The sequence below is a fragment of the Cydia pomonella genome, chromosome 18 (genome assembly GCF_033807575.1).
Source record: "Cydia pomonella isolate Wapato2018A chromosome 18, ilCydPomo1, whole genome shotgun sequence".
NCBI lineage: Eukaryota > Metazoa > Arthropoda > Insecta > Lepidoptera > Tortricidae > Cydia > Cydia pomonella.
In genome coordinates, this window is record NC_084720.1 from 10597442 (window position 1) to 10621658 (window position 24217).

Consider the following 24217-nt stretch of genomic DNA (forward strand, 5'->3'; position numbering starts at 1 on the left):
TGCAACGGCAAGCTCGTTGTTCATATTTGCTCATCTCTGTCGAAACTTAATCAAACTGTTTAGCATGCGGCATGATTGCATTTTAATGGAGTTATACCGTCTGTCTTAGGCTGTGAGAGTTTCACAATGTTACAGTCCCCGGCACTTATTATGCCCATCTAACAGGCCGTTTTGAGGCTAAATGATGATAAACCCACTATAAATTTGAGGATTTATCCTCTAGATTAATATATACTACTGCTGATAGTACTCAAACGATTCTAGAGGTAGTATATTTAGAGTAGTATTTCTGCACGCAAAACTTAGCGCTCCTACATTGCGTTTCGAATATTGGTAACAGTACCAATTTATATTGTGTGATGAACACAAGATTGTCATCTTCCACTCTCTCCCTCTCCCTTGTTCCTCTTGTAGAATTGAGAGGAGACCTTTACTAACGTCGCATCAGCATTAAGAGTAGGTAATAGGTAGATTCTATAGCCAAGCTATTTATTTATTACTATGAATGTCCGAACTATTTTATGTCATGTGCAGCAGTCAATTTTCTTGCACCGTCCGTGCAAGAACCGACCCTGTATAGTACATATAGGTGATATAGGTGATTTCACAAAAGCTGGCGCTAGACTTGTACTGAACTGTCAAAATTGACATTTAAAATCCACGACAGATTTCGTGAATCGACCCGTAGGAATTAGTTATCAAGAGTGATTTAAAGCAAGGCTAAAAACCGGCCTATTACGTGCAGGGCCACGCAATATATGTGAAGGGTTCCGTACTTTCATACGATATGAAAAAGCTATACAAGAACAAATTTTTGGCAAAAAAATCATTTTGGTACTACCTTCAATCGCTAACTGTACTTTTCTTGCCACAGGTAAAGGTAACTATATAATACTCATCTAGACAATTCTAAAAACCTAGAAACAATTAGGTTGCGTTGTTTCATCACAGAGTCCCTGAGGCCACCTCCTATCTCCATCATCAGATCAGCTCGCTTGTACCATAATATTGAATTGTCACCTAACATAAGCATGCAAATTTTCAGCTCAATCGAAAATCAGATTCAAATTTTACCCACACAAACATACCTACATACTGCCAGGGCAAGTTGAATAAAAGCTTGTATAAAGGGAGTACCTTCGCGGCACTTGTGTCCTTTTAATAAAAAGTGATGGCCGTGACATACGGACAGACAGATAGATCGATGGACCGACAGCCGGACATGACGAAACTTTCAGGGACGAAAAGTTTCTGCCATTTTTCTACGGAAACCTAAAAAAAACCATGAAACTCGTGTAACGCAATTTGTAGATGAGCCATAATAGCGATCCATGTTTATACAAATACAAAATTCTTTATTTCTTAATAATATACATTTTTGTGATGCAGGGGATGGAGCCGCCCGTTAAGCAAAACAATGCTTGTGTTGGGAGGCACCGCTCTTCCCTAGATTTACAACTATATATATATTATAACTACAAGTATGGATACAGATTTACTAGTTAAACAGTTTTTAACCTATTGCTTAGACATGCAATAAGAATCAGATACACTGTTCCTGTTAATTCTTATTTGTTTCATTAAATTTAAGGTGTGAATGTCGACTGAGACGGATGTTCATGTATGTGTGTGTGTGTGTGTTTGTGTGCGCGCGTGTGCGTGTGTGTGTATGTGTATGTATCTAGTACTCCGATCTTAGCAGTTTCTCCGTTTCCTCGTAGGTTTTAGTTTTAAGCCATTTAGTGAGATGTAATTTACATTCATGGTATGTTTTTGAGTGAATGTCTAATTCTTTGTTGATTTTATTATAAAGGTAGGACGACTTTAAGTTAAACTGCGATCTAGCAAATTTAGTTCTCATACGTAAAGATTTAGCTACATTAACCATATTTCTTTTGTTTTTATAATTGGGGTTGTAGGGTATTGTGTTTTTTAATTATTGTTTGCAGAACATATAATTTCCTTACCAAGAGAAGATCACTAGTTTGATAAAGCATTTCAGTGGGATATCAAATTTTTTTGAAGTACATGACTTTTATGAGTGCACGTTGAGCCCTTTCAAGATAGATGATAAGCGACTTTTGCTGCACCTCCCCAGACCGATATGCAGTACAACAAGACATATTGCACCAGGGAGATATAGATTTCATTTAGGATGTTGCGAGGCTTTGTAAGATTTGTTTTAGGAGGGCTGCTATTTATATATCCGGAAACCGGGATTACAATCTTCTTAAATAGTATATTTGACCTCCATGGTAAAATTTGAACTTTTTTAAGTACGGGCCGGTATATTTTTTCTTTCTTATTAACGCTAGTGCTTTGTTTTTGACGGGTTTTAAATGTCATCTCGCTGCAAGAATGGAACTCACTCGTGAAAATATTCGTGCTATGATTTATTATGATTTTCGGCGTGGTTTAACGCAAGAACAGTGCATAGATCAACTAACTTCAACTTTTGGTGATGAAGCTCCATCTAAAACTACTGTGTATCACTGGTTTAATGAGTTCAATCGTGGACGTAGTATGCTTACGGACGAAGTTAAGGCAGGTCGCCCGAAATCGGTCGTTGTACCACAGGATATTGAGGCTGTGCGAAAACTTATAATGGACGACCGACATGTTACGTACCGCGAGATAGAGGCGACTCTGGGTATTTCTATGACTAGCATTAATAGCATATTACATGATCATTTAGCTGTAAAAAAAAATTGTTCGCGTTGGATACCGCACAACTTAACTAAGGAGCAAAAAGATGCTCGCGTCGAATGGTGCAATAAAATGTTAAAAAAATATAACCGTGGTGACTCAAAGGCCGTTTATAACATCTATACAGATGACGAATCCTGGATCTATGCATACGATCCCGAAACGAAGCAACAATCAACGGTATGGGTGTTTCAAAATGAGCCGAACCCTACGAAAGTTACTCGTGCAAAAAGTACATTGAAACAAATGGTGGCCTGCTTCTTCGGTATTAATGGCCATGTAGCTACAGTGCCACTAGAAAACCGTAAAACGGTTAATTCAGATTGGTACACGACCATTTGCTTACCGGAAGTATTTGAACAAATTCGTAAAACTAACCAGCGACGAAGAATCATTCTTCATCATGACAATGCCAGCTGTCATACGTCAACAACTCTATTTTTGGAAGGTCAAAATGTGGAATTAACGGGTCATCCGCCGTACAGCCCTGACTTGGCACCCAATGATTTTTATTTCATCATTCGCTTGCCCTTATCCCATTCATTTGGGGTCGGCGCAGCATGTCTTTTCCTTCCATATCTTTCTGTCACCCGTCATCTCATCGTTCACTCGCGTTCGTTTCATGTCATCTCTCACACAATCCATCCACCGTTTCCTAGGTTTTCCTCTGCCGTTCCATCCCTCCACATTCATTCGTAATACCTTTCTCGTCACATGACTTTCATCCCTCCGCATCACATGCCCATACCACGCTAGGCGATTCGCTCTTACTTTTTCTATTATGGGTGCAACTTTCAGACTTCCTCTTATATACTCATTCCTTATCCTATCCATTCTTGTAACACCACACATCCATCTTAACATTCTCATTTCCGCTACATGCAATCTCTGATGATTTTTATTTATCCAATGATTTTTATTTATTTCCCAATATAAAAAATAAATTTCGCGGTCAACGATTTTCGACCGCTGAAGATGCTGTCGACGCATTTAAACAACACGTTATGGAGGTACCTCAGGCGGAGTGGCAGAAGTGCTTCAAAAATTGGTTCACACGAATAAGAAATTGGTTCAAAAGTGCATAGATCATCAAGGGGAATACTTTGAAAAACAGTAAAACCTAAGTGAATCTAATTGAGAAGTTGGCTGTGAGATACTGAAACAAACATATTTTGTTTTGTTGGTATTTAATGTTAGTAGGTTCATCCTTAACCACTTTGAGATGTGAGCCATTCCGACTTCAGCCATGACCCTTGCCTCTCCCCATGATTTTCCGCTAAAAATAATAGCTGTGTCGTCTGCGTAAGAGAGTATTTTTGCGCTGGGAATGGACATATCGCAGAGATCGTTTATGTAAACTAAAAATAAAGTCGGACCCAGAACGCTTCCCTGCGGTACGCTATACTCGACATCCTCCTCCTCGCTGACACATTCGCCTAGTTTAACCCGTTGCTGTCGACCATAGAGGTAATCTTTGAAAAGTAAAAGTGGTATTCCTCTGATACCTTTTCGCTCCAACTTTTGCACAAGAATGGGAAGAGAGACTGTATCAAAAGCTTTCTTTAGATCTAGGAAGACAGCTAAGCACTTGTTGTTGTTATCAAGGTCTTCTACAACTGTTCTTCTACAAATGTTTGACATTATCGGTGTAGGAGTCTCCAAATATTTGACTCGAGAGCCACATCCAGGCCTTCACTTCCTTTCGAAAGCCAGATTGGTAGGCTAGCGATCGGATCCGACTCGCGTGAGTCGTAGTTTGGAGACCCTTGGCTTAGGGTATAGACTCACCTTGCTAGGTATGAGGAAGGTGACTTCGTCGTCGGGCTGGCGATGCCGCTTCATGGTGGGGCCGTCGTCGCCGTACGCGTCCCGCTTCATCGCGATCGTATCTGAACAAACCAATCAAACAATTTATATTTTCAAGTGCTTTCGTTTTTTTACAAATTTCTGAAACTTTATTCTTGGTATTGCGAAAATACTAAACGGAAAAATTATTACAAAGACCCACAGGCTTGCAGTTTAATGGGGAGATAAAACTTATCTCATAATTTAATTATTTAGGAAGAAACAATACATAGGTCACTAGATAAGTTTTGCAATATACAAATATGAAACAAAGAGATGGCCTATCACATATACTTTTTAGAAACTATATTCCCATAGACAATAAAATTATTGGCCAGAAAAAAATTACTTAATTTAAAATCTAATCTTTGTATGAAATAAAAATGTTGTATAAAATACGTGTAAATCGTCCTTAGCCCACGCCGACGACGTTTTCTAAGTTTAATTCTATTTTTTAATACATTAAAATAGTAAACTCTCAACAAAAATTTGAAAGTTAGTTAAGCTACGGGAACATTCAATAACCCCTTCCGCCATATTATTGGAATAAAATTGAAATTCTATGCAAGAATGTAGATACTTTGCTTGCATACCTCGATCAAAAACAAGAACCAAGAGTAAGTGCACAATTATCGTAAATATTGAAATGGCGTAGCGCACGGAATTCGTTTACAGGGATGAAAATAGAGCCATTATCAACGTGCGGTGGCCGTTTTATATCAGCACTAGACTGGTATGACTCGAGTCGAGGGCTTGTCGCGAGCTGTTCAGCGTATTCGCTGACAAGTACCTTATTATAACAAGGGGTAGCGCTATTTCCCGCAGGGAACATTGGATTTCACCGAAATACACAACGAATTTTTTTTTTACTCTTAGGGTCCAAAGTTAAGGACAAGTTTGTTCCGGAAAAATATATATTTAATGGGGCTATACCCATACATGTTGTGGTTGGATATTTTGTTAGTTGTTTTCGGTTTGTAACTCCACTGCCTCTGAGATCTGCCACTGCCACAGTCAGCGCTACTCACATTATTACAAAAGGCAACTGGTTAGCTCGCGTCAGATGGTATTATACGTGGGCAGAGTTTTTGAAATACTTTGTAGTCGCAATGGTAATAAAACAGTAATTATTATTGCGGATAGGGCTAGTTTTTGTAACCGGTTGACGAGAGCTAGAGGCAAGGTACAGGATGCAGGACGCGCCGGCGGCCCGGCGGCGCCTGGCTGCTATCGATCCCGCTACCTTAATTACGGATTGATTACTAACCTACATTATATCAATAATAGGAGCTACTTACAGAAACTACAGAAAGGTGTATTTAGACATTGTATCACAAGTCATAACCAACACCAACTTTTATATTTTTTACTAATTTATTTTACTTATTTATGTATGTTGCAAAGTAGAAGATGATTCTAAGAGACGATTGAGTTTGGGTTGTTTTTTTAAATATGTTGTTTGATGAAGTCTATGACCGAACCAACTGAACAAAATGTATGAAAATCGATTAAATTCTACCAGCAGAAAGCAGGACATTCGTAAAATCAATAAAAGGCCGCATTTACCGATAATATTAAAGTATGTAGCTAGCAGTTTCGAGCTAGCGTGTTGAGCTGCCAACATGACTGCAGTACGCCGCAATCCTGCACTAAATATTCTCCTTGCAGGTGAGGGTTTACTTCATTTTTAATTTTTCGTTTCCGTTATACTTAAGTACATATTATTATTAATTTCGATTGATATAATTTAGTTTAGTTTAAAAGTTATGACACAATATTTATATTTATTTGTTTCTTCATGTTTCAGCTAAATAAAATATACTCAGTACGACGTAACTAGTCCTTATTAATTAAATACTACAAGTACGTAAAGGTTTCCAGCGAAATAAGCAATGCAAAAATACGTTTGTAACTTGGAATAGATTAGTAATATTATGCATAAGATTTAACAGTTTACAAGTAATTATTAAGTATTTGTAAACTGCTAAATCTTTCGGACGTTTTTTTTGCGTAGGTACGGTCATATCTGAAAATATCGATAAGGACAAAGTGCCAAAAATATGTATACACTGGGCCATAAAGTCGTGTATACATATTTTGGCACTTCGATCGTGTCGATGTTTTCAGACGTGACTGTACCTACGCCAATTAAAACATATGTACGTAGATCATGTTTCTTTTTTGGGAAAAATATACAAATAAAATGAACTGACGATAACAGTGATAACACGTTAAAAAGTTTATAAGATAAAACAAAATTCTATAATATGACAGAGGAAACTAATTAGTTATTCCATTAAACTATAATTTTAATCATAATAAATAAAAATAAGTACAAAATTCTCAGCAGAATCGTATTGTCTCTAGCACATTTGTCAAAATTGCACGATGCGCACCAAATGCGCACTTAGTCTTACACGGAACATAACACATGGCTTCAAAATTGCTGTCCTCGTAAAAACATAAGCAATTTCAGTGCCAGCGTATGGTAATAGGGCGTCTGCCGGCAGCAGGTGCCGGGGTCACTGACACCTCGCAGGTGTCCGCAATTCGCGACCGCACCAAAGGGTTACTAACACCAAAATCTGAAAGTTTCAGCTATAGGTCATTCTGATCCATTTGGGTATTAGGTTTCATCTGACGAGTCAACACTTGTTTAAAGTAGCTGGCTTTGAATATATTTATTTTATGGACCACTTTTTGTCGTGAAAATGAGCATGACGAAATAACAAAATACAAAACGCTCTACATCTACGCGAGAACCTATGCTATACTTTGTTTATATAACTAATATTGGTAGATTTTGTGCAATATTGGTAAGGTGTCTGGAAGAGATAGCTTATTAGACATAAGACCGCCTGTTGTTTATCTCTGTATGTTGTATATATATGTCACGTATATTCTTTTATGTTTATTATTAAATATATTTCCATCACACTTGCTCGGAAAAGATCTTATTTCACGCAGGTGTGCTGAAGGACAAAGGCCTATTTTGTTCCCACGGGAGTTATGGATTGTGAAAAAAAAAGTAGGGAGTTATAGCTTTTTTCTTTAATTATGTCACTTATTCATACAAACCAAGTAGCATAATAGTACATTACGATACAAGTGCGAAAAATAGGAAATTCGAAACGAGTGGCGATAAATTAAAACACGACCGAAGGGAGTGTTTTAAATCGACACGAGTTGCGAATTACCTATCCGCACATGTATCGTACAACGTTTTACAGTACATATGGCCCTTTAAATATTTGACACAGTAACGTAATATGCTAATTTTCGCACTAGTGCGGTAAAGTAGCACCATATGTACTGTAAATGAGTTTTACTTTTAAAATACTGACGTTTATAATTTAATATTTTTGTTTATGTTCAAAATTATTTAATTTGATTAATTTAATAGCCGTTTAAAATATATTTACATAATTTTCAATCATGGCTGAATGCCGAATAGTTCTGTGCCCTCGATGCTAACCTGTCAAGAAATTACAAAATGGCCGACGAATCTTTGATATGTCACCGTATTAAGAATTATTTCGTTTAAAATGTAGTCTGAATCTGGCCATTTCATCTGATTTCGACAAATTTGAAATAAAAAGTGCGCCGCATGAACTTTGATTTCATTGAAAAAATTTGAGGATAACCTTTATGATACCAGAAGAGTTAGACAACCATCATTTTTTTTTTCTTTTAATTTCGGAGCAGTGTCCATTATAGTGTGTATAACTGTGACATTTAATTTAATTTAATATGAATTGACATTGTATTAATATTTTTAGCAATTAAGATCGTTGACATAATATATTTTCATTATATTTTTCATTTAAATTACTTTACAGATAGTTATTTATAACTTAGTGTTTTTGTAAATATATTTGTTTTTTATTCTTTTTGACATTTCGACAATACCTAGGTTGTCCCTATGTATCATTGACATTTTTTTTTTGTCATGACATTTCTTTATTTATTAATTTTAAATATTTATATTGTTTGTTTTAATGTTAAGTTGACGATCTTTTAGTGAAAGCCTTTGTTTTATCCTTTTGTGTAAAATACTGTGTCTTTTTCTTTAAGAAATAAATAAATCTAATCTAATCTAATCATTCGAAGGAAAAAATCGGGTCAAATTCCTGCTTGTACATAATGTGGTCTAACTTTTGATTTAGAATAGGTAACCAAATAAATCTTTCTTTATTTGATTAGGTATGAAATGAGTATTTTATATTGTATGATAAAAGTTAGCTAAGCCAACTACAAACAAAATGGTGGCCAGCTAAAATGTTCAAGCTTTCGGTCCATTTTTACGATTTTCAACTATTTTCTGTGGGAACCCTATAGCACATCAAGAGGTAATTTTATCAAAAATAGAATGTCCTTGCCCTTCTTATACTGGTAAATAAATTTCATCGCCGTAGAATATTATCTTCAATAAAAAAAGTAGTTGTGTAAATTGAGAATTTCGAAAAATGGTCAACATTGACTCCCAAAAAACCCATGTGGAAGAAAAATAAAAATCTGAAATTATACGGAAAATATAGTCTATGTCTTCGTTAATTACAAGCACTAAGTATTATTCTGTTATTTTGACTTATTTGGGAAATATGTTTTTTTTAACTGTTAATCTCATGCAATAATCGTATTCATATATTTGGCAAATTATACTTTAGAAACCCTTCTATTTATGGCAACGAATAAAAAAAAACATTAAATATAAGCCAAAAGTTTCAAATATACTATATTTGAAATACAACTATTTTTATTTTTATTCATTTTGTACAGCAGCGACATCATCAATTGCATCAAATTCTGTAAATACCATCTTTACGCTGATGATCTGCAGGTTTTTATATCGTTTCATTTCATCCTCGAGATTTCGCTACCGCTGTTGTGAAGTTAAATGATGATCTGAAACGACTCTCAGAGTGGTTCTCTGCAAATTGCCTGGTCCTTAATATATCCTATTAAGTCTAAATATATGGTATATAAGATAGAAAAACACGCACACACGCATATATATGTATACACTCACTCACATAATACTTATAAAGTACACGGCACACACACAAATTGCACAGTAGTTTTTCTTTATTTCTTGTACAGTCAGCGTCAAATACTTTGTAGCAGTCAAAGTGGCCAAATAGTTCGGTAACCCATACTAAATATATGGTGTACCGAACTATTTGGCTACTTTAGTTGCTACAAACTATTTGACGCTGACTGTACCAACTTAGGTGTTTAAAAAGCGTTGCCCATTTTTGTGTAAGGTACTGGCAGAATACCAGCGATGTGGCTTGCGGCATCATTATGCCGAGTCAGCGCCTTTCTGTGCCACGACACATGGCGAATTAATTAAAAAAAAATTTTTTTTAATTAAATTAAGTTTGCATGCTTTTATTTTACACTTTTCTTTTTTGTTTGTTTTGATCCTAATGCCATGTATGTTGTGGGTATGAATAAAGAATGTATCTATCTATCTATCTAACTATTGCTATTTCTCTTCTCCAGCCTGCGGCTGTCGGGAATTACCACCCTCGTATCCAAAATTTCATATACCCCCCTCGTTACACAATGTACTATTGAATACTGGCAAGAATTTAAAAAAGTGTTTTCACATCACCTACTCGAATAAAGGCTTTTTTCCCTGCTATGAGGGATAAAAGTGGCGCTTTTCTTCCCTGCTAGAAGGGATCAAAGTAACACTTATCTGTTCTAGGGCACTATTTGTGACCGCGGCCGGCAAAACGTCCGACTTTGTCGCTTGCCATAAGGACGAGATTTGCTTGTATTTTTAAACGAATAATCTCACAAGGCATCCTGAGAAGCGTCAAAGTGGGACGTTGCCGGCCGCGGTCACATTTTATATTGTTTTGTTTAAATAATATTTTGCTGAATAGGTGATGTGAAAAGCAATATGTGTCACATGGTTGCAAAATTATTTCCATCTTGGGCGTAACACACTTGAATCCAACTCAGGATTCTATTTTAGAATTCTCATTACTCTCGGGATTCTATTATAGAATCCTTCGCTTCATTTTGGATTCAATTTCAATGTACGCCTCGCCGTAAATATGTTATTTTGCTCCCTTATGACATAACCTACTATTTCTACACGAATAAATGTTTTATAAGGGCGAGTATCTAAACGTATAAAGTTAAAAAAAGTTGTGCAATAGACGTGGTTCACTCGACATAAGTACCAGTCATAGCAACCCTATATAGGAATCAGGTAGAAACGATTAAAAGCGTGTTGGAGAGCGCATAGGAGCCAGCGGCCGGGCCGCCGCCGGCAGGTGTTCCTACACACAGACGAACCTCCAAAAAACGTGTAAAAAAAACTCGACCAGCCTTGATCAAAATGTCTCTCTACCAGCTGTCGCAAACATTTTTTGCTACGCCACGACTCGCCCTGCCTTTTGCTTTGCAGTAGGCAAAACGCAGTCGAGACAAAGAATTAGTATTGCATGAAACCGAGGCTTGTGATTTGCTGAAACCTGTAGCTCGTTAATTACTTATTTGTGAAGTAGGTTCAATTGTTGAAAATTATACAAATTATAACGTTAAAAACAGGTATTTTCTGTAATTCTGTACCTATGCCAAACGGAAATGAAATTGGCGTTTCAGCTACCCCCTTTCGGCAAGTCGACAAGCTTAATTGAATGCGACGTTAGCCTGTTCTCCCTGTTTCCGCGTATTCTCCATGTGTAATTAATGAAGACGACAACTAAGATGTAGTTGCCTAAACAATTGGAATGTATTTGATTCACGATTAAATTAAGAGTCGCCAGTACAGAGCCGCCGAATTCACCTTTTCATATAATTGAAGTTACATTTAAAATTAGTTTTCTTTGCTAGATTTCTAGCAACACAAATTGAATAGCGATTATAATATTTCCATGTAAATCTTCTACTCGCTCTATTACAATTTCTAGCAATGAAAACTAATTTCAGGCCTATGCCTGTTGTACATTGAAGTGTCATATATCTATATATATGACACTTCAATGTTCATGCCAAGTTTCATGTTATTTTAGCTTATCGTTATAAAATGTGAGTATAACGTTATACGTTTTCAACACACTTGCTCAAAACGAGGTTTTTATTCCACCGATTTTTGGCTCATAATCCTAGATATTAAACACGCGTGCTTTTTCAGTATATTATAACACTCGTGCTTTTTCATTATATTATCCGACTGAGTTAAAGAAAGCAACTGATGGCTAATAATATGCATGGAAACGAAGCCTTCTTAATTTGTTAGAGTAATACAGTTTTTTTAACCAACTATTAGGTGTTTCAAATGTTCAAAGAGGTTTTATCACACCAAACATAATTTATGGATTAAATTATCTCGTAAATTTCATTAAAGAATAAACATAACATTTTATCGATTTGATCTCCATCCGTCGAATAGAAATACGAAAATAGTAGCTTTTTTACATTTTTTTAAATGGCTGTTTGTCGATTTCGTTCGCGCCTTTGCCTCGCGCGCGCATTGGAATCGTGCGTAAAAAAAAATTAACGCGCCAGCCATTTTCCATATTTGTCATAAAATTGGAATAGTTTTGCATGTTTTTAGTTTATATATTGACGAAAATGTCATTTTCAAGCATTGAAAATGAAGAACATAAAATTGACGCTGCCAGTAATACTAATAGAGGCAAGAGCCGAGAACGATGATAGCCTTTTACCATCAAGATCAGGTGAAAAATAATTGGCGGCATATGAAACTTTTGTTCAATGGAAAATCAGCAAAAAACGCCCAGTCTTTCTTGGAAAACGTGTTGGTAGCTTACTTCAATGAACTGGTGAATAAGTGCCTACAAGCCCAGCTCACTTTGGTGCAGTTATTCGATGTTAAAACTGTAAGCCACCATTTTGAAAATTGTACGTACTTTTACTGTTTTGACAAAATAAATCTAATTTATAAGTTTTCTTTTTTCCTCGCAAGTGTGTTGAAAAACGTCGTATGAGACGCGTGTGCTATGGTCATTACACACATCTGCTTTCTTATTGCGCGCTCGCTTGCAGCTCGCGCGCACAATATCGTCTCGTGTGTAATGACCAACTTAGCACACTTGTATCATAATGTACTATTGTATGGTGGCGGCTCTGTACTGGTGACTCCTAAATTGTAATGTATGTGCTCTAATAATAACGAGAAAGCCGAAGGTTGTTTTATATGCACGCCTATTTCCTAAGTTTGCTTTTCCTGAATTTTTATTGATTAGTCTCAATCACGTGTGCCATGTTATAGTTTTTATGAGTCGGTTTAACGCGTGGAGGATATACAGGGCTCCTTAACAATAATTCCTCTATTAAGCTTGTGCGCATGATATATGTGGAGTAGAAGTCAAGAACACAGCAGACTATTTTAAGGGCAGCTGCATCATCAGTTTATCAAAACCATTGCGGAAGTGCAACAAAGGGGTGATTGCACAAAGTCAGGGTTAAGAGTAAATAGTGCAGGTAGTGAGCGGTTAAAATCACGAACTTATGCTGTGGATTCATATAAATAAAAGTGCAAGCTGATGGCTGTGGAAAATCTAAGATTATAGATTCTCTGGGAACAATTTACTTAAGCAAATTTTCCGATTATACTCTTCATAATGATTACCGAAAAAATGCAAGCAAAATTAGATAAATAAACAAAGGACGTTAAATAATTCACCAACAAGGGTTTTAAAATAACTTACCTATATTTTATTAAGAGGATTGCAATGGATGGCTGATTAGACCTAGAACAACGAATAGTGGATCAATTTTATGCCCTAAAGCAATTTCGCTGGAACATGTGACGTTTTCAGACCAAATGTGCCACTGACATTGACTTGGTGGTTGTCGAACAGAAGAAATTCTAATTGCATCTAAAACCCAGAAGCGGCTTATTGAGAACCGATAAATTGGAAGCTTTTGTCTGAAGGTGTAGCAAATAGAGTATAATAGCCGTACATTGTTGAAAGGCGCATGTCGTAATTGGGTGTCGCGTGGGGCAATATGCACCTTAGTAGGGCGTCCTGACGGGCAGGCTCGCGCGAGGGAACTGGCGACGACCAGAGGCCGCGCGGGCGTTAGTAGGCACCGGCGAGACTCTGGGGCGCCGGCGGGGCACATGCGCATCAGCGGCCCCGTCGATAACCCCCGCCTCTCATTGTGCCCCGGAAACGACGACTTAACGAGTCACACCGCAAGACAACCTGAATGTTCCATTTCCAAGATACTACACGACGAGCTTAGCACAGCCCGCGACACCACAATATTGATGAGGTTTCAAGCGATGATTGTTTACCTTTGGACCTCCTTATTCCGCTTTCGTTTTCTTTGATCTTCTTTCGGTATTATTGTAATCGCAAATCTAGCCGAAGTTTAAATAAAACTTTCACACTAAACACATACTTCTAGCATGATGAAAGCAAGAATACGATTACAATGATGTGTCCAACACGTCGCGATAGTATTTGGCGAGGGTATTGCCTGCAGCCACAGACCCGACTCCCACTCCGCAGTCACAAGGAGACGAGCTCGGCCTGTCAAACTAGTTGACGTATCTAAAAGGTTTTTCCGTACTAGTTGACAGAGCGGTTCGTCCCATTGCTTCTGCAAGCAAGGATTGACAGGCGGATCCGTGTCGGGGCAGGTTATAGACCAAACGTTCTTGGCCTCGGAGCAGTGTGCGGCCTCCATAGATCCAATGGAAGAATCAAATATTTTCTCTATAAGGCTCTGAGCACCATGCACCGAGGACAAAAACGCAGGTAGAGCAACACAGGAAACTTTGCGGATACCCAGGCCGCCAAACCTAATGGGTAGGCTAGCTGGGTCCAAGATCTTTCGTCAAAAGGCATGTTGAAGATGGATGTGAGCGTTTCTATGACTAATGTATATAATTTGAGACCAAATTGGGATATTTCCAGAGATGGGTTCCGCGAAGTATATAAGTAAATTTTGGGACAAAAAGGCAATGCTTAATAATGCTAAAATATATTAATTTTTGACAAACGACGTGATGTTGCTTTGAAATTAAGAATTTTCGCATCGACGAAATTTTCAAAGGATTGATCTAGGACAGGACAACCAAGGAGGTGAAGTGAATCATTGTTTATAATTTTGACTAGCTTTAGCCCGCGGCTTCGCCCGCGTAAAAAAAAGGTTCTCAGTTTGACCCGTACGTTTGTATGAACGCATGTACAGTAGCGGAAAATAATCTATCATATTTGTGTTTTTTTAAGTATTTTTTTATGAGAACGACTAAGGCTGCCTAAACGATTATCATGTGAAAGTCCTTTAGATGGAGAGTAAAATCATATACTACATTTGTATGACACCATATAAGAAACTCGTTTTGTACGAGTTTATTAAAAAAGTGCATAAAATAACTAATACTCGAAATATAGGTAAAAGTGGTTTATTAATAAAGAAAACATCAAAAATTACAGATTCTGCACTGAAAATCAAAATATTAGATTAGTACTTGGTACTGAAACCTTTTGCATCAAGAACAGCTTGGCATCTTCGGGGCAGTGATGCAATCAACTTCGCGAGGAAAGAACTTGGAATGCGTTCCCACTCCATTAATTGTTCAAATCTTTCGTTGACATTTCTTGCATTTCTTGCACTCACACGACGACCTAGCTCCTTCCATAGGTTTTCTATAGGATTCAAGTCCGGACTTTGGCTGGGCCATTCCAAAACCCTCACTCTACGTTTTTTGAACCATTGTTTAACAAGATTAGACGAATGTTTCGGGTCATTATCTTGCTGAAACATAAACGCTCTGCCGAAATTTTGGCGTGCCCAGGAAAGAAACACATCTTGTAATATTCCTTCATAAACTTCCTTCGTCATAATGCCGTTTATTTGATGTAAAGGACCAACTCCACTTGCACTGAAACAGCCCCACACCATAAGCGAGCCGCCGCCGTGTTTGACTGTAGGGAGCTGATACTTGGGGTCATAGCGAGCATTGTCGGGACGCCGTACGTAAGTAATTCCATCTATTCCGAACAGTAAAAACTTGGATTCATCGCTACAGATTACCTTTTCCCACATTTCCGCAGTCCAAGAAAGATGTTCTTTCGCATATTTTTTTCTAGCCAAGTCCACCATCCATCAGGCGATTTCTTACAGAACGTACGGACACAGAAACTGAATTTCCACACGATATTTCCCGCATAATGTCGCTTTGCCGTGAGTCGTGGATTGTGTCTTGCTATTCGCAAAATGTTCAAACTTGATGTGCAGCGTGGGCGACCAGGTCTGTTGGGCCTTTTGACACCTCCGTGAGCTTTTTCCCGTATCAAAACCTTCGATATAGTAGACTGATGAACTTGAAATTGCTTAGACGGCGTCGATTGTGTGAGGCCATTTATAATTGCTTCTTGTATAGCTACTGTTAAGTTTTTATTTCCATGAGGTCTCCCCATGACGGAACTGATATTTCTTACAAATATGATTACGAATTAGCACGATATTCCGTTTTTTTATCGACTTAAATACTACTAGTGACAGACGTTAAATTCCAGAAAAATGAATTCAAATTGAATTTCGAAATATGTACCGGCCTGTTAGCGTATAATTGGTTGAGAATAAATCAATATACCCTTTTTTGATTAGTTATCAACAATTCAGTTCTTGGTTTCATCTAATTTGAAATATTACAATATGATAGATTTTTTTCCGCTAATGTAGGTATGTATGTTTGTCCGCGATTAGGTATTAGATTTAGAATCATGTTCTGAAAAATGCATGAAGTATTCCACAACTTTATACTTGTTAAAGTACTTCCTTATGTTATAGTTAATAATAGAACCAAACTTTGAGGTGAACTTACACGGGAGCACGCCACATAGAACTGACCGTGGGAGAAACAGTCCTGTCGTAGTATCTATTAGGATAACGCGGGTCTCGTTCCATACCTCAAAAGCTTAAAAAGAACCCTTATAGGGTCACGTGTGGCTGTCTGTCAATACATCTGTTACAATTGATTTGCTCCAAAACTACTGGATCGATTGAATAGCAATTTGGCAAAAATACTTTCAACATTTTTCATGTCCACAATACGAGTATTAAATATTAAAATAATTCAATGCCATTTTCGTAAATAACGTCCCAAATAACCATAAAACGACACCCATATTGATATTTAGTCATTTCAACCCCATCGCACCCCAACAGGAGATTTGTATTTCACGTCCACCTCGGTAGATTTTACAATCGTTGTTATTTGAAATAATAACATGTTGATTTTTAGACTTTGTCACCATATTTCGGCCGTTTAGGGGTTGAATTCTCAAAACCTGAAACACGTGTTTACTCATTTATCGTTAGGAATACTATTGTAAAGTTTCGAATAAAATAGTCTAACTAATTTTGTTTCCTCATACAAATTTTCGACCCCCCATTTCACCCCCTTAGGGGGTGAATTTTGAAAAATAATTTCTTAGTGCACCCCTAGACCTTGTAAAGAAACTACGTGCCAGATTTGGGATCTCTAGAACCAGCGGTATATTAAGATATCAGGGGCGAGTTATCTAAAAAGGTTGATTGTATTTTCCTTATCCGGACAAGAATCGGTAATAGAAAGTTCACACTTGAATTTTTTTTGTGAGAAACAAATTATTTTCTTGTCTGTATTTTTTTAATCTTCCAGGACGGAAATCACTTCGCCGCCAAGGGTCCCGTCATCCAAATACCATACGTTTAATTTTGAATTTAGTTCCTTAATGATGGGATGAATAGCGAGGCTGAAAATTGCTGGGCCGAGCGGGTCGCCTTGTTGACAGCCTGCAGAAGAAGCCAATAACATTGCCAAAGAAATGTATATTCCAAAGGAATTTTGTCTTTTATTTGAGTCAACAAGGCGCCTCTGTCTACGGAATTAAAGGCATTGCAAACATCTACCTTCAGCAGGATCTCTCCAGCCTTATGCTCAAGGAAAGTTTGTAAGGCGTGCACGGCGGCTTCACATCCACTTTTGGAGCCGAACTCCAGTTGGACAGACTCAAGTTCTGGGGTAAGCTTCGAAAGGATGGAGCGGCACGCAATCTTGGCAGCAAGACGTCGGAGCGTGGTGCCAACTGCAATAGGGCGGATGCCGCCGTCTTTTTTGGTATGAGCACAAAGGTTGGCTCCATACAGGACGTCCTTGATACCGTCCGGGACCTGACCAGCCAGCATGATATTCACCAGGGCCAATGTAAAAATTATGTTCTGATGCAGTAAGTTCAGAGGACTGACTTTTGAATTTAGAGCTTATTCGAGCTTCCGATAAAAATCTATAGAAAACGATTAAATGCTATTTATGAAATACGAGCGATAGAAATTGAGTTTCGTGTGGTATTAACCACTTCGTTATCAATTCTATACGTAGAAATAGTATAATCATAGATAAATAAAGAGTAATCATAGAGTGCTCACTCCATACAGCACCGCTTTTGGTACCAAGCCGCTACTAGATGATAGACGACTACGATAGTCGAGAATAGATGTTGCGACGAACGAAAATATTTGTTGTAAACTGTTGAGAAATACAATTTTCGTCAGTCGCCACACCCGAGACATCTAGTGACAAGTAGCGGTACTGATAATTCCGCTACTCAATGCTACATGTCGACTATGAAAACCAAACCGTCAAAACTGATGTATGACTCCATATTTTCTATATATTCTATATTTACTTCTTATTTCTCTATGGTATAATTTAAATGCCTATAGTAGTGGGAACAGTATTGAAGAGAGTCATACCCTCTTATCTCCCCTTTTCCTTCTGTGGTAATGGGGAAAGTCATGGGTTGGTCAAAGGGTGATCATGGGATCGATCATGAGGTGTAGTGTGGTGGTCTTGGTGTTAATGATGGTAATGGTCAGAGGGTAATCATGGAGTTGCTTTAGGACCGACTTGGGTGTACACATAGGTGTGGTCATGGGGGTAGTCATGGTGGTTGTCATGAGATCATGGGGGAGACCATGGGGGTAATCCCACATACAGTAACACACTCACGCATTTCTAATTTGATGGCAAAGTAACGCTTTCTTTTTTTGTACAATTCCTTGGGATGGTGCAGCGGCATTTGAGTACTTTTTTAAACTTCATTTATTATCGACGGACGGTTTTAATATAAATACTAGAATTGTTTTTTGCATGTAGTTTAAAAAAAAATAGTTTTTAGTTTACATTACAGTTTTTTCTCACGTATCTTATTTTTTTTATAATATGAGAAAATGTTTTCAATTTCAATCTTAGTATGTACAGTAGCAAAAATGTTAATGGTAGTATGTATTTTAGTATATATATTTTTTTTTTGAGTTCCTTTTTTGTCTGTTTTTTTTTTCTGTTTCGTTGGCGTATGTGCCGCCACTATCATAGTTTTAAGTCAGGTCCCCAGGTCCCCACTGAAAACCAGCGCCACGGATTGCCGCGGCATTATGCTGAGTGGGGATCCTATTTTAGAGTTCCAATGTTTTTTTTCTCTGTATATTCTTCTTTTTCCAAATGTAATGTGTTGTGGCGTTAAATAAATGTATTTTCTTTCTAAACAATTTTATCATGGCTGTCATGTAGTTGGGTGCTCATACTGATAATCATTGAGCACCAAACGATTGTTCCCGGTTTTTCTAAGTTTTTAAGCAGAGAATATGCTTGCCGTTTAGTCATCCCATAGAACGGCTATGGGTCGACTGGGTGTGTTCGCGCCCTTACTAGCAAGGTGGTCCGCCTTCATCATTTCCATCAGTGTCGGAGTGCCCTGGTACCTATCTAAGTATGTCTTTGATTCAGTTTCATAATTCCAAACCCTTATGTAGGTCTCTATGGCCTGTCACTGTCACAATTTTTAACATCAAATTTCCCTATCATGATTGGCCCTCGTATTAGATGATGAGTACCTACTGTTGTAAATATCTACGGCACAAAATATTTGACGTTAAAAACAAATATTAGAACAGTACAAATATTAGAATGTAAGTCACATGCGACCGAGTCGTTAGCTGTCAATGGTGGCGCTAATGCTCGCCTCCCAAGTCCGAGTTCACTTAACAAATTGCCCACAGCGGCTAAATGATTGTTGATTTTTATTATCACAACACCAAACAGTGTTTATAATATCAACCCTTACAAATATCTAATTATAGAGAGCAATGAAAAGGGGTCACTTTGTATGGATAATTCCATGAGTGACCCGTTTATAACTCTATTACTTGTCGTCATTTCGTTTCACTCGACTTTATAATACGACGTTCCGCAGGGCCAGTGACTCGCATGTGAGTCCTGAATAAATTCTGATTTAAACAAACATAACGAAATTTGACGTACTAACGTAAGTATAATATAATTATGAATCTAGTCTCCTAGACCAGATAGACCATCGTTTCTCTAGACCTTCTGTTCATTAAAAAAAATGTTTTTGTTGAGCCTTAAAAATGCCTCAATGCAATAAATACCCGATAATTACCTACCCGCGAGTAAATAAGCCGATATTTTAGTTTTTCTTCTAACCACCTTATTCATAAACGTCTACTAATGTTGACAAGCCGCTAATAATCGTTTGTTCCTTTCCATAATACCAATATCTCGGAAAGGGACAAACAATTATTAGCGGCTTGTCAACTTTAGTAGACGGTTATGAATAAGGGGGTAAATGTGGTGTTAAGTGGTGTATGAGTTTTAATAAGATTAATAATTAAGTTGATTTCTGTAATGTTACATATAATGTATATTCAAATTAATAACGAAAATTGTGCTATATGACTATGAGGTGAACTTCTATTTTAACGTGTTAGTCCAATTATTCTCTAACCTCCGGAGATGTTTTAAAACGCTGTTTATATACAATAGGAAGATGAAAATAAAGACTACTTCTGAAAGAAAAAAAAGCGGCCAAGTGCGAGTCGGACTCGCCCATGAAGGGTTCCGTACCATTTATGACGTTTAAAAAAAAACTACTTACCAGATCTCGTTCAAACCAATCTTCGGTGGAAGTTTGCATGGTAATTGTACATCATGTATTTTTTTTAGATTTATCATTCTCTTATTTTAGAAGTTACAGGGGGGGGGGGGGGGGGGGGGGGTGCACACATTTTACTACTTTGGAAGTGTCTCTCGCGCAAACTATTCAGTTTAGAAAAAATATACAGGGTGATTCAGGAGACGTGAGCAGGATCAAGCTTGAGCATTCAGTAAGTTATAAGCAACTGTTTCGTACCAGTATTTGTGAGATTAACGTTCTTTTATTTTTTACTGTTCAAAAAAAAATGTTTTAATTTATTTACGCCATGTATGGTCACCCTTTTTGTTTTATCTATAACAAGTGACAAATTGAATGTCATCGGAGTCTGGTTACTTTTGAAAAATCGTATCTCACTCAAGTGTGACATTTTGTTTTCTTCATAATCAAACTGCTGTCATAACGGTTAAAGAGGTTTTATCTTTCTTAATTAAGTGTTGTAGGGTGTCCATGATTGTAGATTATCAAATTTGTCCTTCCCAAAAAGTTAAATAACAGAAATAAAGCAAGATTGTTTTACTTAAATATGATGATGAACGGTTCATTAACATTTACTGATTGTGTAGGCTTAGTCCTGCTCACGTCTCATGAATCACCCTGTATAATAGAAATCTCAATATCATTTTTGAAGACCCTATCCTACCCAAAATTTATTGTTTTTTTTTTTCTAGTTTTATGTGAAAATCTTAATGCGGTTCACAGAATACATCTACTTACCAAGTTTCAACAGTATAGTTCTTATAGTTTCGGAAAAAAGTGCCTGTGACATACGGACGGGCAGACAGACAGACATGACGAATCCATAAGGGTTCCTTTTTTTGCTATTTGGCTACGGAACCCTAAAACTGTAGTATCACAACTTGGGAAGCTCATATCATAAGTCAAATATAGTTAGTTTTATAACTGTAGGAAATATGATTTCAGTTTGTACAAGCAACACTTCGACATTACTGAGCGATTATTATAAATATTAAAAAGTTACCTTTTAACCCCCTCCCCCTAACCACACCCGACCAAAATTGGAATGTTTATTATCAAAGTATAAGTACAATAATTTACTAAAAAACCGGCCAAGAGCATGTCGGGCCACGCTCAGTGTAGGGTTCCGTAGTTACTGTTCCGTCACAATAAGCTAAACTGGAGCTTAAAGTATAGTAAATTGTTAACCAAGGGATGAAACGGTACCTTTCACGCGAGTTAAACAAATAGGCCAATTTGCATAATCAGTACCTAATTAAAAGTTAGTCTTTTTACTATGAAGGGGAAACTTTTTGCGATAACTCAAAAATAGCTAAACTGATCATGTCCGCCATAGTTTTCATTAAATGTCTTTCTTAAGCTCTGCTTCCACGATTTTTTTCATATTTTTTGGACCTATGGTTCAAAAGTTAGAGGGGGGGGGACACATTTTTTTTTTGTTTTGGAGCGATTATCTCCTATTTATATATCCATGCCGAATTTCAGCTTTCTAGCACTAACGACCACGGAGCAAAGCCTCGAACAGACAGACAGACGGACATGGCGAAACTATAAGGGTTCCTACTTCCTAGTTGACTACGGAACCCTAAAAAAAGCTACTCTTACAACGGCATTTTTTAATTATTTATGAAAATTATATGAAAAATTCCTTAATTACAACTGCAGGTTTCATTAAACCGTTTTTTTTCTAAATGACACGCAATAAATACTACCAGTAATTCGGTATACCGGGTGTGGTGTGTAACACGAGCAAAAAATTAAACTGTAAGCTCTTCAAATTAACCAACATTTGTTCAGCGACCTTTAAAAATTATGAAGACTTTAGTCTTCCTATTTTTCATACTAATTAGATAGGTATTACGTGTAATTTACGTTGCTTGTCACGCTTTAAACATAACAATATTCGCTATACATTGCGTTTTAGAATAAACTTTAAAGTGTGCTAAAAATCAAATAATAATAATAGTGTTGTGTTCCTGCCGATGAGTAAGGTTGCCAGAGTTCAACGAGAGGGGATGCTACGGTCGGCAACGCACATCTAACTCCTCTGGAGTTGCAGGCGTACATAGGCTACGGAGACTGCTTACCATCAGGCGGGCCGTATGCTTGTTTGCCACCGACGTAGTATAAAAAAATCAAAAGACAAGTTACTTTTAGTCGCTAAACAAACATTGGTCAGTTTGAAGAGTACAGCCTACAGTTTCATTTTTGCTCGTGTTACAGGCCACACCCAGTATACATGAAACCCTTTTGACAATAACTGCAACTGAACAGCTTTTTCCCTGAATGAAATATGAGTGGGATTCAGGTTTTGTTTAGACATGTTTTTTCACATAATTTTATCTCCACAAATCGACATGTGCAATAAGAAATGTACCTACCCGATAATTTGGGTAGATACGGGTAAATAACGGATATATGGATATTTACTCGCGACGTCGCGACCCATCTCTAAACTCGCACAAAAAATTTGAATCGAGATCAGACTTTCTAGATCGAGATTTGACAAAGTAATTAAAAATGTATTATTTTGATCAAAAATCCAAAAAATCCATATATTGGCACCGTGCGAAGTGCGTGTTAGAAGTAAGTAAAGCGATCACAGCGCAGCGCATAGTGGTATAAATTGGCACTAACGTATGTTAGCGTCTTTATTTTTTTAACATTTCGTACAAGTTATATGGCTCGATTACGATTACTCCTGAAATATTCATTTAAATTGTATGTTGTAAGGGTAATAATCTGTATGAAATGCCTAATATACATATTTAATTTGATAAATATTAATACTGTATCCGTGTAAATGTCTTTGCAAATCCCAAATTTTACGTGATATTTTTGTAGAAGATAAGAATGGCTCTATATAGAAAATTATTATCCTTAAAAGATAGACATACCCCACCGTGACTTTTTTGTAGATCAGTGAAAGAGAGAATTCTACCATACATTGTGTTATTATATCTCAAACGAATTGGTCAGTGTTTTCGATTAAAGCCAGCTTAGCCACCGTGATTTTACAAATTAAATCAACATTTAACAAAACAAAATTTTATTAAAAAAAAGACAAGAAATTACTTAGCTCTAATTTGCATGTCATTAAATCACTAGTTAACTTACGCTAAGTTCCCCGATTCTTCCCGATAGAGCGCGCCACAGTACTTTTATCGTCAGCTAAAGCCAGACTCACACAATAGCACTGCCTAAACAACATGAAAAACTAAAATATTACTCAATGTTTTGTTGTCAAAACTTAAAACAAAGTAATTCACACGAATCAATCTTTCAACTTTGTTCGAGATCTAGAAATTATTAATCGAGATCTCGACCGAGTAATCGAGATTTCCTGTCAACGACATTGGGATTGCATTCCCTAACAGTGGCTATTACCTCGCTATCATGATAATTCAATGTATATATATATATATATCTATATATATATATATATATATATACACCGTATTTTTTGACATTTACATTTTATTCTAGAAAGTTTCTAGACTAGTATTTTTATACAATTTTGGTGTTTGACGATCCTTTTGTGAAATTCTTATTATTAAGTTTACCATATCTATAATAATTCAATGTTTCTTTTTGAGAACAATAATAACTGCATCAATAAATTGCTCTGATATTTAGATTAAGATGATATTTGTAAAATTTGACGATTTAAAAGTGCTTGTTGCTAGGCC

At 37.0% G+C, this 24217-nt stretch overlaps 1 protein-coding gene across 5 annotated transcripts in view; it reads right to left on the bottom strand.

The window, feature by feature from the left end:
• LOC133527703 (heterogeneous nuclear ribonucleoprotein K) overlaps positions 1–24217 on the bottom strand; it is a 74492-nt gene that overhangs the window by 20194 nt on the left and 30081 nt on the right. The window contains exons 1-3 of one of the 5 annotated variants that reach the window (XM_061864836.1): positions 13552–13656; positions 13245–13286; positions 4495–4595 (exon numbers count right to left, since the gene is read on the bottom strand). In XM_061864836.1, the coding sequence (XP_061720820.1) occupies positions 4495–4584 (90 nt within the window). In that variant the 5' untranslated portion in view covers positions 4585–4595; positions 13245–13286; positions 13552–13656. Of the gene's footprint in view, positions 1–4494; positions 4596–13244; positions 13287–13373; positions 13392–13500; positions 13657–24217 lie in introns of those variants that run through there. The other 4 variants (XM_061864834.1, XM_061864837.1, XM_061864835.1 and 1 more) reach the window with 4 other exon arrangements.